The sequence below is a fragment of the Budorcas taxicolor genome, chromosome 4 (genome assembly GCF_023091745.1).
Source record: "Budorcas taxicolor isolate Tak-1 chromosome 4, Takin1.1, whole genome shotgun sequence".
In the NCBI taxonomy this organism is placed as follows: Eukaryota; Metazoa; Chordata; class Mammalia; order Artiodactyla; family Bovidae; genus Budorcas; species Budorcas taxicolor.
The window spans coordinates 94,499,525-94,516,291 of record NC_068913.1 but is presented as its reverse complement, the minus strand read 5'-3'; the positions used below and the strand labels follow the sequence as shown (position 1 = coordinate 94,516,291).

The 16,767-nt window shown below is 43.8% G+C and overlaps 1 protein-coding gene across 1 annotated transcript; it reads right to left on the bottom strand.

The window, feature by feature from the left end:
• Positions 1 to 804: 804 nt before the first annotated feature.
• On the bottom strand, positions 805 to 12,521 carry GARIN1A (golgi associated RAB2 interactor 1A). Its single transcript, XM_052638769.1, has 5 exons — positions 12,369 to 12,521; positions 9,917 to 10,101; positions 8,874 to 9,120; positions 7,229 to 7,347; positions 805 to 1,003 (listed from the first exon to the last, which is right to left on the bottom strand). The coding sequence occupies exons 1-5, from the start codon at positions 12,519 to 12,521 to the stop codon at positions 805 to 807; spliced, it is 903 nt and encodes a 300-aa protein (XP_052494729.1).
• Positions 12,522 to 16,767: the final 4,246 nt, after the last annotated feature.

Genomic DNA, 16,767 nt, shown 5'->3' with positions numbered 1-16,767 from the left:
CACCGATGACCAATTTGAAGATGACTGTTAGAAATGACTATGCTGTTTCTGCATGTAGGCCCCCTGCCCCAGACTCTGTCTATAAATGCTCTTACCTCTGCTTGTCAGGGGCTTGGAGTCTGCCTTTGGACAGATGTCCTCCACTCTCCCCACCAAGTGGCAGCCCTCTAAAATGAAGCAAACTTTCCTTTCCACCAACCTGGCCTGCTCATTGGCTTTTGAGCAGCAAGGAGCCAGACCCCCCCACGCATACCTTTCTGTAACATTCATAGCTTTACACTTAACATAGGGTATGGCAGCAGGAAGACACACATTCTTGCTTGGGGTAAGTGGGGCACCACAAAAATATCTCCCAGCCAGTTGCCATCAGTCTCAGGATTTCTTTCACTTTGGGCTTGTAGCAGCCCTGTCTCTGTTTCTCCGACCTCTCCCTTGTAGGAGAGAGTTGGATTTCTCCCCAGGCCCTTTCCTTGAGACTGGCTTTTTTGGCTTTGCTTGGCTGCTTTGGGGTTTCAATTGCACAAACAGAACACTATTTCCGCACTTGTTTCCCCAAGGAGTGAGCTATTGCTCCTAATTAGTCCTTCTCCAGCCTAGGGCCCCGTCCTCCCTTCCATAGCACAACCTACAACAATTAGGGACTCATCTGGAGGTTTACTGATGGACGTACAGAAGCAACTTGTTATAAACACCATCTTAGCTCTCCCAGGGTCATTTGGGCCACAATAGGAAAACTGCCCTATAGAAGATTGTAATAAGTGCACTGAATGAAGCCAGGGAAGACCACCCTGTTTGGGCCAGGTGTTAGGGTCCCCAGAAGTTCTCTCCTAAGGAACTGGCTACAGGAGCCTGCAAGTTGTACTCATCGGCATTCTCTTGTTCCCAGAGACTGTGGCTCAATGTGGCTCTCATAGGTATATTCGAAATGACCGGGGATGATGCTGGCAAGGATGTGTTGTCACTGCAGTTGAAATTCTCTATTTCAGTGGCACTGCTGGTGTTTCTGGAGTAGCCCAGGAACATTGAAAGCAACAGAAGAAAAAGAAAGCATTGGTAAGAATCGAATTTTAAAACTGTTGTTTAATTATGTTTTTTCCAGCACAGATACCTTCGACCCAGATCTGGGTTGAAGTGAAAAGGCACCAAAAAGAAAGTTAAAAATAACACACACTTAGTATTCAGAGATAAGCGTGATGAGTTTTTTTTTCCAATGAAAATAATTTTAGGGTTATTTAGCCATAGACAGGTAATATGGACTAATAATCTAAAAATGTCTTTGCCATGAAACACCCATAACTGCTAGATAAAATATAATCCACACAATTTTAAATGTACCATTACATTTATGAAAACTAAAGTAAAAATCCCCGGGGCCCAAAATTAAAGATCAATGAGGTATGAGTTAAAGCTGGGCTGACTGAGGGGCTGGCCAGTCTTGGTGACCCGGGCCCTGGGTTTGTTTATTTATTTATTGGGGCTATGCTGGGTCTTTGCTGCTGTGCAGGCTTCTCTAGGTGTGCTGGGTGGCGGCTGCTCTCTCGTTGTGCGTGCCTGGGCTTCTCACTGCAGTGGCCTCTCCTGTTGCAGAGTACAGGCTCTAGTGTACAGGGATTTGGTTGCTCTGTGGCACGTGGAATCCTCCTGGAGCAGGGATTGAACTCATGTCCCCTGCGTTGGAGGTGGATTCTTAACCACTGGATCCTCAGGGGAAGTCCAGGCCTTGGGTATTTATGGCCATGTGGCCCAGGAGGTTAAGTATTGGGACCCAGCTCCTGGGACATTAACTTGAGAAAGTTAATTCTTAGATAGGTTGATAAGGAATCTGAGGCCCTCAAGGAGAAGGGAACAAACTTTTTTTTTCTATATTGCTTTATCTTAGTCACAGGAGACTTTTTTTTTTTAAACTGGGAGTTGTAATGGCAACAATCTATTTCTTGTAAGACTAACTTTCTTTAAAGCCAGAGCTAATGATTACACAAAACAACACATCTTGCTCAAGGGTATGTTTTTCCTTCCCTGGTGGCTCAGAGGTTAAAGTGTCTGCCTGCAATGCAGGAGACCTGGGTTCGATCCCTGGGTCGGGAAGATCCCCTGGAGAAGGAAATGGCAACCCACTCCAGTATTCTTGCCTGGAGAATCCCATGGACGGAGGAGCATGGTGGGCTACAGTCCACGGGGTCGCAAAGAGTCACTTTTCAATGATTACACAAAACAACACATCTTGCTCAAGGGTATGTTTTTCCGTAAGCTCTATACTAATGATTATGTAATAACAATGTTTCTTGCTTGAGGACATGTTTCTCCTTCTTAACAGTAACCCTCTGTCTAATCTTGTTATCTTATGTTGTGGGAGTGGATCTGGTAAAACTTTCCTATTGTTTCCTATTGTTAGTTCTAATTCTGTTATCTTAAAATGTATGTTGTGTACACCCGTGGTGGATTCATGCCAATGTATGGCAAAACCAATACAGTATTGTAAAGTAAAATAAAGTAAAAAAAAATTAAAAAAAAAAAATGTATGTTGTGGGAGTGGGTCTGGTAAGACCTACTCTTAGTGAAAGAAAGAAAGTGAGTCGCTCAGTCTGACCCCATAGACTAGCCCACTAGGCTCCTCCGTCCATGGAGTTTTCCAGGCAAGAGTACTGGAGTGGGTTGCCATTTCCTTCTCCAGGAGATCTTCCTGACCCAGGGATCGGACCGGGGTCTCCTGCATTGCAGGCAGACACTTTACTCTCTGAGCCACCAGGGAAGCCCAAAGTGAAAAGTGGAATTGTTAGTCACTCAGCCATGTCTGACTGTTTATGACCCCATGGACTTTAGCCCCCCAGGTTCCTCTATCCATGGGGATTCTCCAGGAAAGAAAACTGAAGTGGGTTGCCATGCCCTTCTCCAGGGGCTCTTCCCTGTTGGTTACTAACCAACTGAAGAAGTATATAAAGCCTTGAGAAGACTAGTGAGTGGGGCACTCTCTGTCCCCCTTCTGATGTCTATGTCAGAAGCTTTCTTTGTCTCTTTTCCACTGTAATAAAACTTCTGGCACATGAAGCTCTGAGTGCCTGAAGCCTTGGCCCTGGTTCTGAAGCTAAATTCTCTTCGGAGATCACGAATCTGACACCGGTCAAGATATTTGCATAAGTCCAGGACTTTCAAAGCCACCTTCTTGACAAAAGGGGATATCAAGGACTTCCTTGGTGATCCAATAATACCAGGGAATATACCTGGTATCCAAGAATACACCTGCTGATGCAGGGGACACAGGTTCAATCCCTGGTCTGGGAAGATTCCACATGCTACTAAGCCTGCGCTCCATGGCAAAAGAAGCCACCACAATGAGAAGCCCATGCACTACAATTAGAGAGCAGCCCCTGCTCTCTGCAGCTAGAGAAAGCTCTCGTGTGTAGCAGTGAAGACCCTGTGCAGTCAAAAATTAATGAGTTAATTTAAAGGGGCAGGGAATACCAGAGAGAAATCCATCCAGTGTCAAAGCCAACATGGATTCTGGGTCAAAACAAAAGTCTCTGTTGAAAATCCTTATCCTTGGGACTGTCCCAGTATTGGTTTGAGATCTGAAATGATACAGGGTCCAATAACTTCCAAGCTGAGAAACTAATGTAAAAAATTTCTCCTGAGCCATGAATCTCTCTGAGGCATCCAACACAAGCAAACTTACAATGGTTCTGTGGGGTCCAACCCTGCCCCTCCAACTTAGGCCAACATGAATCCCACAGACATAGGCCTGTTTGAGAAAAGCTCAGATAAAATATTACAGCTACAGATAGCCCCAAGGCCCAGAGGGTCAGTATCTATGTGAGAGACAGCAGAGAGAAGCAGCAGGGCATCTGATGTGCCTGTAAACAGGAGGGCTTCTACATTGCCTGCAGCTTCTCAGGAGAAAGTGCAACCAGCCAATTTAGAAAGAAGGAAACTGGGGAAGTAAGTGCAAGGGGTCTGTGGAACAGTCTGAAGAGACTGTTGAAGTATGTGCCTTAAGAACTCTCAAAACCACCAGAACACACTCCCTTGCAGGACATGGCCTCTGGAAATGGAATCCAAATTGAGTAGGACAGGAACAATAGAAGAAAAGGAAAGAGAACAAATCAGCTAAAAATAGGAACACAGCAGGGGAATCCTAAAATGCTTAAGTCCATAAGTGAAAGAAAGTGAAGTCGCTCAGTTGTGTCCGGACTCTTTGCAACCCCGTGGACTGTAGCCTACCAGGCTCTTCCATCCATGGGATTTTCCAGGCAAGAATACTGGAGTGGGTTGCCATTTCCTTCTCCAGGAGATCTTCCTGACCCCGGGATTGAACCCTGGTCTCCCACATTGTAGGCAGACGCTTTACCATCTGAGCCACCAGGGAGGTCTATAAACACTTTACAAAAACAACACAAGAGGGAGCTCTGAGCCCAAACCAGACAGCTACCTTGACCAAGCCCTCACTCCCAAAGGTTTAGGAAAACCGTTTTCCATAAACACAAGCATCAGAAAAGGATCATAATCCAAGATCATAATCCAAGGAAGAAAGAGGCTATGAAGCATCTTAACTCCTTACAGACAACGAATGTACGCTAAAAAGACGTGCCTGCAAAACAAACAAAAACCGCAACCCAGCATTTCAGAATGAGCTCAGTTAAGACAATGACAGAGCATATAGGAAAGAGCCAAGTCAGCCAGAACCTAAAGACTTATAAATGCGGTGACAAAATTGAGAAAAGCATCAGCCATTTCTAAAGAAACAAAAATTACTTCCAAAATGAAGGAACACGAAAATGAACAAAGCAGCTAATGCCTTAAGAGAAAGAAGAGAGCAAAAGTCCTCTCCTTGAGTTTCAGAAATAAGAAAGTGGCAGGCAATTAGATAGCAAAGATGATCCAACCCACATATAGTGAGCATACCTTAAGAAGAAATTTTAATATTATAATTCAAGAAAACAATCTTGAAGTCAGAAAAAAAAAAAAGACTGCCAAGTATATGTAAAGGTGAACCATGGCCTGGGAGGTGGTGAGGGACAGGGAAGCCTGGCATGCTGCAGTCCACGGGGTCACAGAGAGGGGGACACAACTGAGCGGCTAAACAACAACAAATGGCCTGGGAGAACTGACCTGGCATGACCGCCACTGCGACCCCAGAGCGAGGCTATGGAAACACTGAGAGACACGATGTGTGGCAAGTCCTTTGTACAGAGCTGCTGCCTTGTCCCACCCCAGCTGAAGGAGAGAGGCTTTCTGCGACCACCCAGAGCCCTTGAGCAGTAGTCCCCAGGGTCTGGGAAACTCAGTAGTTGGGGGCACAACTCCTGCCCAGGGAGCATGGAGGGGGGAGAAATGGGAGAGCGGGTTTCTTTGATGATGGATGGAGTGATGAGGATCTGTGTGCGTCTGTGTCCAGGAGGCACAGTCCCCCATCCAGTAGCCGGTCGTTTCCTGAGGACCAGATGTGAACTGTACCAGGGAGAGAGCCAGCCTGGAGCCACTGTGAACCCTGCCTGACTCCCTTAAAGGGGAGGGGACACTGACAGCTAGTGCCCAGCGGGCACAGATGCCTGCAGATCCAGGGCCTGGCCGGGGAGGGGGGTGGGGGCTTGCCTTGGGGTGAGGGGTGTTAAGTGCATGGCGCATGCTAAGTTGCTTCAGTCTGTCTGACTCTTTGCGATCCTATGGACTGTAGACTGCCAGGCTCCTCTGTCTATGGGGATTCTCCAGGCAAGAATACTGGAGTGGGTTGCCATGCCCTCCTCCAGGGGATCTTCCCGACCCGAAGATGGATCCTGTGTCTCCTGCATCATAGGTGGATTCTTTACCTCTGAGCCACCGGGGAAGCCCGAGGGGTGGTAAGGAGGGGACTTCAAATAATCCAAGAAAGCTCCTAAGAGAAAAAGTCAGTTTCAAAATCAAGAAACAGGGGGCTTCCCCTGTGGTCCAGTGATTAAGACTCCACCTTCTAATGTAGGGGATTCAGTTTTGATCCCTGGTCAGGGAACTCAGTTGCCTCAAGGCCAAAAAGCCAGAGCATAAACAACAGATGCAATGTTGTAACAAGTTCAACAGAGACCTTAAAAATAGTCCACATTAAAAAAAAAAAATCGTAGGGGCTTCCCTGGTGGTACAGTGAATAAAAGTATACAGGTTTGATTCCTGGTCCGTGAAGATTCCACATACCGTGGAGCAACTAAGCCCACGAACTGCAACTACTGAAGCCCGGGCACCTAGAGGCCATGCTTCGCAACAAGAGAAGCCACCACAATGAGAAGCCTGAGCATGACAACTAGAGCAAGCCACTGTGCAACAACAAAGACTCAGCACAATCATATAAATAATAAATAAAAATTATATTAAAAAAAAATCTTCAACAATAAAATCAAATCAGAAACCTGAAGGAGAGGAGTGACAACCCAGTCCCCACAAAGAAGGGCCATCATAATATAAGGCCATGCTGACTGAAGGGGGGTGATGTGGCCACTTCAGAATTTTGATAATTTTCAAGCACTGGATGTTTTATTTCAGAATTGAGGCTGCTTTTGCAGTTTAAAGGGACCAAAGAGCCCTTTTATATTCTAAGAAGGACCCCATATATGCTTAGGGGGCCTGCCCAGAGACCAGCTTTTACTCAGGAGCAAGAGGAAGACTTTTCCAACTGAAAAAAAATTATAAAAGGAAGAACAAATTTTTGCATTTTGATGATGCCCTCCAACTTGTACTTGTTCAATGTATTGACTGCATGATCTTGTGTTGGTTTTTCTATCACTTGTTACAGAAAGAATCTAACACAGTGACTTAGTAGATAGTAAAGCTTTGGAGCCAGCTGTAGTCTCCTCTATGGGTTAATGTCTATTCTGTCCATTTTACAGAATAGATAAATGAGGCAAAGAGGCCTCAGGATTGTCTTACCCAAGGGACCCTCGAGAGCTGGGACTGTCAACATCTAACTCCATAAGTCTGCTATTATCACCCTTCTTTGAATTAACCTGTTCATCCTCACTCCTTTTACTGAACATCTTCCATTTGAGAACACTGGGGTTTGCCTAGGGAATATTTAGATCAAGCAGCCACAGATCCTGTTTCCAAGAACAGGCTTATAATAAAATGAAGGGGAAACATTACATGTAAAAGCCCAAAGTGTAAAGAAGGAACTGAGGTGGGTAGGCAGAGGGTGTCACTGACTCTCCACCCCACCATGACTCTAGGCTGTGGGAAAGGGATGCCAGGGCAGCCTGCATGGGGGACCCACCTGTGTACTGTGAGCTGGGAAGTTCCTGAGAGGTTCAAGAAACGGTCACTGTTCTGCTCGGCAGCCAACAGCATGGAGCTCTCACTGGGCTGGGAGGATGATGGCAGGCTGCTTTCAGACTGGATGGAGAAATTGACAGTCAGTTGACCGGGTCTGATCTCCAATAGCTCTTGGCCTCCTCAGGCCAGAACCTTGAAGAGATTCACTTATGTCTTCCAGCCTAGTCCCGGGAACTGTTCCTTAAATGTTAAGCCCTGGAATCATCAGACCAAAAGCAGGGCCCCTAGCAGGATCTCCTCTCCCTGATGGACTGCTTTGGCTACTCTGCCTAGAGCCAAGGTCTGATCCTTAGGAACAAGAGCAGCAGAGCTGTAAGGCTAACTTCGAAGTCAGTGACCAAGTACCTAAGGCATATCACTTAAATGCGATGAAGCAAGTGTTTAGATCTTGAAATCTGGAGGTTTAAGGCTATCTAATCTATCATGCTTTTCCTTCTTATGCTTCTACCCTAAGCAGGTACTGGGAAAGCCTTCTGTATGTCAAAAGAAGAAGGAAAAAAAAACCTTAAATAAACTAAAAGGGAAAACCAAATCCTTAGAACAAATATTTGCAAAAACTCATGATTAAAGGCTTAAAGTTCCTGACATATAAAAAGCTCTGATTTATAAATCAACTTAGAAAAATGCAAAGTTGCCAACAGGAAAATGGCCAAAGAAAGCAAAAGATGGTGCAAAAAAAAAAAAAAAGTTGGCGTTCAAATTCATTGACAGTCAAAGAGCTGCTACTTTATTTTTTAACCTGTCATATTAGACAAGGAAAATTTATGCTTCTCAATTGTGATAAGGATACAGTGACACAGTCACTCATATTATTAGAGAGAGTAGAATTTGGTATGAATTTCCTGGAAATAATCTGACAATATGTATTGAGAGCCTTAAAAATGTTCCCACCCTTTGAATTCTGCTTCTAAATCTATTCCGGGAAAACCATCAGAAATGTGGACAATACATAAATGCTTGTTTTAGCATCAGTTACAATAATGAAAAGTTAGGAATTACTCTGAATGTCCGATATTAGAGGAATGGTGAAGTAAATTTTAACTCATTCATACAATTGAATAGCATGAAATTATCAAAATGATGTGTACAAAGGGCTTTTGAAAGAAATGGGAAATGTTTATGATACATGATATAATCTACACTGGAAAAAAGCAACATTGAGAAATATATTTATATATGTAATGTCCTCAAAGATATAAATTAAAAATTAAGATGAAAGACTAGAAGAATATAGGCCAAAATGTTCCAAATGATTGCTTAGCGCTAGAGAGGAGTGGGGGTGATTTTTCTGTAATTTTCTGATTTTTCTTCAGTGAACATTATTCCTTTATAACACTGAGGAAAAAAAACAAACCCAGAAAACAATTTTTTAGTGAGTTCAGTATTTTATCTCTTTTTAGGAAAACAAAACTACTTTTTAACGTCTGTAGATCTCAGTGTGGTGTGTGCATATCAGTGATTTGAAAAAGAAGGCTGCTGATCCCCACGCAGTGCTAGATTCTAACATCCATCCATTCTCCAGAGACGGTACATCTCCAATTCCCAGCTGACCCTATGGATCTTGGCAGGATCTTGGTGAAACTTACTGTTTCTGCTGAGCGGCAGGGCAACTTGGGCACCAGGCAGTGAGAGATTCGGATTCTTGGATCTTTGGTGGTGATGGACAGACCTCTCTGCAGAATGTTCACCAAACGGATCCAGAACTGAAACACGGTCTCGGGGTGTTTTTCGTGGAGCCTCAGGTAGTAGATCTTTTCAGTCACTGTCCTAACCCTTAGGATGCGCTGGAGCCGGTCATAGATTCGCAGTTCCACGTACTTCAGGGGCAGAATCCTGGGCACAATCAGGAAATTCCCATGACAGAGGCCCCAGTGGTTTTAACGAAACCCGTTAGACTCCTGCCTCTGGGGGATGCTGGAGAGCGAAAGCTTGTGGTCTGAGGGTGGAAAAGATCACTAAAACCTATTCTTCTCTGATTTCTAGAGCCTTGGTTATTAAAGAGTCTGCTCAAACCAATAACAATGGCTGATGGTTGATGTGTGCAATCTCATTTAACCCTCACAACAACCCCTTAATGAAGGAACAATAAGTAGTATTAATTCCCTGTTACAGAATTTGAAACTGTGGCTCAGAAAAGCTAGGTGATTTGTCCAAGCTTAGATCTTCTTAGGTAGGAACGGGAACTAAGATTTTCTGACTCCATCTCCAGGTCTCCTTCTCCCTAGATCCTGAGTAACAGTGCTGAAAGAGTAGCGAGAAGGATGGAGGTCTGGTGTTTTACATCCAGTATTTTTTTTCAATTTCAATACCTCATAATCCTATTTGACTTTCATATCGCTCACCTTTCTTTTTGAAAACTTCCAAGTCTATATTGACAAAACAAAAATAAGCAAAAGGAAGCCAAGATTCTCGAAAACTAGGAAGAGACATGGTCTGGTCCTCTACCCTAGCACCAAGTACAGCACTTGGTACATACAGACACTAAATAAATATTTGTTAAATGATCAAAGGAAGTCTACACAGTTTATGCTAAAGAACACTGTCCTTTCTTCTTGTCTAGAGACCAGTGGCAAAACAATTCAGTTGTTCACTCAGCCCCTTCCAGCACCTCCCTCAAATCTTCCTTTACCTGCTGAGGGTGATGACTGGGGCACTCCCAGGTGTGCTCCAGGTGGAAAACTGACCCTGGGGCCAGGTGATGTTGGCCATCAGGAGGATGTTGGGTAGTGGCAAGGAGGGTACGGATGAGGTCACCCCAAGGATCACAGTGGTTGGCCCTTCACAGTCATCCATCCAGTTCCCCGGCTTAGTGACCTAGAAGTTAGCCCCAGGCACATGGAGTCAGAGAGAAACAGAAGACAGGGGTGGAAGATTACAGGTGCTTCAACTTGGCAACAGGCTTGGAGCACCTGTGTTCTTGCGCACCGGGCTGGGCCATGACCTGCCGTCCATCCTTCCCGTGGGTTCTCCCCAAAGAGACTTTAGGTCATTGGCAACAGGAAGTTGGTCACCCTCCTCTGTGTCCTTTGCATGACTAACTTTAAAAGGACGTACTGGTAAGACAAAGCTGATCACCACTTCATTCCTCCGTCCTTGGGCAGAAGAAGGCAGCACAGGTTTCTAATGATCTGGAAGGGGGATTATGCAAAGAAAGTTCCAGAAGGGGAGGAGAATGAGGAAAAAGCTGTTGAATGGGGAAGATCCAGGCAGCCCAACTTGAGAGAGTTTTGGGGAGCTTCCCTCAAGACAAATGATGGTCAGTCTGGCTTGCTGCTGGGTCCTGAGAGGAATACCTGTTCTCTTGCAGCACTCAGGGCTGTGGCAGGACAGGAAGATGGCAGCCTGGCACTTGGGTGCAGTCTCAGCTGAGACACCCCCACGCCTCACTGTCCAGGACAGGCAGATAAGCACCAGCACTGTAGCATCCAAGAAAGCACAGGGATCAGGATCTAAGGGGTGAGCCCTATGTTCCCAAGACCAGAGGGCCTTCTCCCAGTGTCCCAGACTCTGCAAGATCATTAAGGCCATTCACAGCCTGCGATGGATCTGCAGGGGGACAGCCCCAGCAATGCCTGAAATGTAGGTTTCCACAAGCCTAGTAGATGGTACTCTGAGAAAAGTGAATTTTGATTTTGAGAAGAAATAAGAGTAACATTTCTTGAAGCCCATGTTGTGGAATGAAATTCATATGTGCTACAAAACACAGAGGGCCACACACACAGAGTAATACATCAATGTTTGCAGGTGATGTTTCTTGGCAGTGATGGTAGCTGGTGACGCTGAGGAGAGGGGAAGGAGGGAGCACCATAACTCTGGGCTGGATCATTTCAAAGCAGCTTTTATCTCTGACGAGCTAGCTTCAGCAGGCAGGCTTTTCCCCTCCCTGGCACGTCTGAGTCTCCTGGGGCAGCTCAGGGTTGGGGAAGACCTGGAGCTATGAACCTGAGACCTGGGGGACCTCATCAGCAAGAGTCTCACTACTCTGTGAAACGGTCTCCAAATTAAGTTCAACACCCACCTCGGATTATTTCCACCCTCTCTCCCGGGGTTCTCATCACTTTTCAACTCCACCAAATAGATTCCTGACTGCAGACCCTCCCTGTGCATTCCAGCCTCCTGGCTTCACCCAAGAGCTTGAAAACCTTTCCCTCTGCCTGAAAGGTTTTCACTGCCAACTCTTCCGCTTACCAAAGTCTTAGGAACACCTCAAAGACGCGCTTTCCCAGAATATGGGGAAAGCTTCCACAACCGCCCATGTCGAGGGTTTGCTCTTCTCATGCTATAGGGCTCAGCAGGTCCAAACCCTCTGACATAGAGCTTTCTTAACAACTGCCATTTCACATTATGTCCGTTGAACCTCCAAAGTCACAAGCTTCTTGGCCAGGGGCACTATCTCATCTCTCTTTGCATCTCCTGCCCCTCACACAGTTGTTGACAAACTGGTGATCTATACCTGCCACGTAGCACAGGGGGGTCACCAGCCAGACCACTGGAGGGAGGTGGGGGAGCACCCTGGTAAAATGTCACATGGATTGAAATGACCATCCCGTGCTCTTGGTGGCTCCATGCTCCTGAGGCCACACTCACTCACTTGCGTGGGTCATATTACTACTCTTCTGGAAATCAGTAGAATCTGGGCAAGGCTAATTTGTCCAGGACCTTGCTCTCATGCAAGGGTGTTTGTAAGACATCCTAGAAAGAAGGAGTTTGGGTTTCAGAGCAGAGATTCTGACAGCCGCCTTCACCCCGTTTTACCAGTCGGTATGCACTGGTGGCCCCAGAACTGTGGGCCCCCACCTCACCCCTGGAAAACGGGTCCTGCTATCTCCTTCTGCAGATATAACTCTATTTCCCCAAAGCAGCTGAACTGCAGGGAGGCCTGTGATGCTGTAGGCACAAACCGAGGTGAACTTGGGATCTAGACACTCCTGTTTTCTCTGGCTCTACCTGCTTCCCTGCTGCTTCCTCCTCCCCACGGCTTTCAAAGGCCATGGCATTTGGAGGCCAAACCCTGGGAATAGGCTTTGGGGTACAGGGGTGGGGGGGAGGTGAGGGGAGGGTCCCTGAGTGCACAAGGGTACCTGGACAAAGATGCTTTCAAACACCACTGAGTCAGAGAACAAGTTGAATTCTGGAGAATGAATCAGTTGACAAAGGAGGCCATCTTCCACCCCAAGTTCCACTCCAGGGCCTGGTTCCCTGACCTCAGGTGGGAGGCCCCGTATTTTACTCATTGGTTCTTGGGAAGAATGGGCTGGGGAACATCTCTGGGGCTCCACGCAGACCCAGCCCAACTCCAAGGTGATGTTGTGACCTCTTCTTCCCCCACCTCCACAGCACCACCCCTCCCAATGTAGGGCTGTCCCCCAGGCTGGGGGGTGGGGGATGCTGCGGGCTCACAATGGCAGAAATGACATCAAGGAATGTGACGGGTAACAACAGGAAAGGAAGGCAGACAAGAGGCAAGGAAGGGTTGGCAGTGAGCAGGGCGTGTCTCTCCCCTTTCCTACTCCCTACAGACCAGCAGCCTCCTCCATTCTTCACTCAGCCTCCTCACACACACACAAGGAGAACGAGTCTCCCAAGGCTGTGGCCTGATTGTGAGCTGCCAGAGTAGCAAGGGAGTCTCTCAAGCCTCTCACAAAAACTTTCTCTCTCTGTGTAACCTGCTCGCCCAAATGCCAGGCCTTCACCAGGCCAGGGGAGGTCAGGATGGGGGCCACAATGCAGCCCAATCTTTCCTCCCCACCTCATGAGATGAAAAAAAAAATTTTTCTTAACATCAGGTTATTGATGTTTAAAAGCAAAGAGGTTTATTTATTTGGAAGCTGTGAGCGAACGAGGAAGTGTATGCTGGAGCATCAGTGAAAAGATCATGAAAACCAACTGTTATCTTTTTAGGAATTTGAACGAGCCAGTTAAACACAGCCATTATTTAAAATTTAAAATATAAACTGATAATAGTAAATAAGTTATATAAAAAGCAAGGTCATAGATGCCCAAACTCATCACTGCTTAATCGTTTTACTCTATTTTATGTCTCTTTATTCCCTTGGGGTTATTGGTTTCTATTGGTAGAAATGATATATAATGTGCTACCATTGCATCTCTCTTCTCAGGGTGTACAGAAAGTTCACAGTGATCGCTGTCTTGAAACCAGCCGTGCTGGGAGGTGTTTACATGATGGAAATCAGCCAGTGCCAAAATCTGGCCTTAATTTATTGCCATTGTGATTGTCTAAAGGGATAAAGAACATGTCAGTGATGCCAATTAAAAGAGTGTCTATAGCTGTTACACTGTGGACACAAAGAAAAATCTGAGGAAATGATCTTCCAGGATTTGAAACGTATTATCTAAATTAGCAAAGAAGGTGCTGGTCATTATCCTTAACAGAGTTCCCAAAGGCAACTTTGTTATTTCACATTCCCCTTATTCATGAATGTAAGTGGAAAAATTAGCCAGCATTCATGTCAGAAGTACTCTGGCTTGTTAGTTACACAGGTTGGCTAGGAACACAAAAATTCGACAAAAATCCATGAAAGCTTTCTATGAGAATCATCTGGCATCTGAAAGTTACAGTAGAATATTGTATAGTCTATTGTTGTAAATTGTGTGCTTTAAAGTAAATTCTTATTAAATAAAATGTTATAAAGTAAGATTCTTTTTAAAGAAAAAAAATGTATACTTATATGTATTTCCCCTTTCCACTGCCCCCTTGGAAAGCTTGTGGTTAGACATTTAACAGCTCACCACTGTGGTGGTACCAACTTCTCTCCCACTGCAATTCTTTCCCTGGTTCTAGGACATGAAACTTTACCTTAAAGGCATCTTCAGGTTGCATGAAGTTGAGGAGGGATGAGCCATTAGTTACCTCTCTCAGACATTGGCTGTACAGCTACAGGCTCTCTCACTTGGTGCTTCAACAGGCCAAGGGGTAAGTTCTCTCATCTTTTAAACTCTCAAGACACACACTGCTGCAGTCCACCCATGACTGCGCTTGAATCTTCTGCTGCCTCTCCTATCAGGAGGGAAATCTGCTTCTCATTGTTTTCCCAAAGCTGTGACATCAGAAGCAGGATTAGCTTATTTCTTCTTAAGACTCACTCATTAGAAGAAAAAATTCTTCTCTTTTATTGATGCAAAGTCTGTAAGACCAGGGATTTAAACTTCAGACACTTCAAGACTATTACTTTTCTTTTCTTATCTCAGTGCACTCTGTAACATTATTTCTCCTTTCCTTGTAAAAAGAAAAAAACAAACAGGAAACTTCTCTTACAATGTTTGTAGCATAAACCAAAAATTTAAACAATGTAGAGAACATCAGCATGACCACTTATGCTAGAGTACCTCGCTCACTTGCATAGGAAGTTCTAGTGTTAAATAAGTGGAAGAATGTTCCCTGAAACACTGTTTGCAGTAACAAAAGACTGGAGACAACTTAAATGTCCATCAACAAGGCAGCAGTTAAATTATGATACAAACCCTAACCTTAACCCTAACCATAATCTATAATGTAATGGTTTGCAGCCCATGAAAAAATAGGTAGCTTTATATATACTGATAAGGAATGATTCAGTTCAGTTCAGTTCAGTTGCTCAGTCATGTCTGACTCTTTGCAACCCCATGAATCGCAGCACGCCAGGCCTCCCTGTCCATCACCAACTCCCGGAGTTCACTCAGACTCAAATCCAATGAGTCAGTGATGCCATCCAGCCATCTCATCCTCGGTCGTCCCCTTCTCCTCCTGCCCCCAATCCCTCCCAGCATCAGAGTCTTTTCCAATGAGTCAACTCTTCGCATGAGGTGGCCAAAGTACTGGAGTTTCAGCTTTAGCATCATTCCTTCCAAAGAAATCCCAGGGTTGATCTCCTTCAGAATGGACTGGTTGGATCTCCTTGCAGTCCAAGGGACTCTCAAGAGTCTTCTCCAACACCACAGTTCAAAAGCATCAATTCTTCGATGCTCAGCCTTCTTCACAGTCCAACTCTCACATCCATACATGACCACAGGAAAAACCATAGCCTTGACTAGACAGACCTTTGTTGGCAAAGTAATGTCTCTGCTTTTGAATATGCTGTCTAGGTTGGTCATAACTTTCCTTCCAAGGAGTAAAGGAATGATTACCAAGACATTAAGTTAAAACAAGATGCAGAACAATATATATAATATGCCATCACTTGGGTAAAATGAATTTAAAAGAATATATACCCATATGAACATGTTTGAACATGCCCAGAAACTTCTGGGAGGATAAAAATGTGGTTGTGTTAGGAGGGGTAGGGCACTGGCAACTGTGGTGAAAAGAAAGGACTTATTTTTCACAGTATATATATAATATATACTATATTATATATTATATACTATATATAGCATATATAAAATATATAACATATACAGTATATACTGTATATAGTATATATATCATTATGCATATATATTATATACTATATAGTATATATAGTATATATAGTATATACATATATACAGTATATACTATATACATATAGTATATATACTATATACAGTATATACTATATACACATATATAAGTATATATACATATAGTATATATACTATATATAGTATATACCACACACACATATATACAGTATATATATGTATAGTATATAAATATATAGCATATATACTATATACAGTATATACTATATATATATAGTAAGTATGTATATAGATGTGAATTATTTACCTTGAGCATGTATTATATGTATTATATTTAAATATTATATATGTATAATAATAAATGTATATTATTATATATAGTATATAGTATATATATACAGTAAATATATATATGCTTGAATTATCTACCTTGAGCATGTATTTCCTTTTTAAATAAATAAATTTTAAAATAAAAAGCATTAGAGAATTATCCTATGTATGGCCCTACAAATATTTGCTGAGAGGCAACTATGTTTGCCAAAGTATGCCACATATTGGAAGAACCATTACTAGCTCTAAAAGTAGTCTGATCAGGGTTGTGGACGTGGTTAGGGCTGTCTCAGACATAACTCTCTACTTGTTGAGGTTAAAAAAAAACCAAAAACATATTTCAAGAAATAAGGGTGGGAAACTTTCCAAATGTAATAGAAACTGTAAACCTACATCTATACAAAGAATAAGAGCACTAGAAACTGTAAATATGTAACTAAACTTTAAAAACATACATATTAAAATATATATTATAGGGCTTCCCTGGTGGCCCAGACATTGAAGAATCTACCTGCAACTCAGGACACCCGGGTTTAATCCCTGGGTTGGGAAGATTCCCTGGAAAAGGAAACGGCTACCCACTTCAGCATGGACAGAGAAGCCTAGAAACTGTAAATATATGAGCAAATTTTTAAATATACATATTAAAATATATATTGCATATAACTTTAAGAGTTCTTTAAATAAGTTGTTTTAAAAATTACAATATAATATGTAACATCAAATTTAGAACACAAGCAGAAGTAAAAT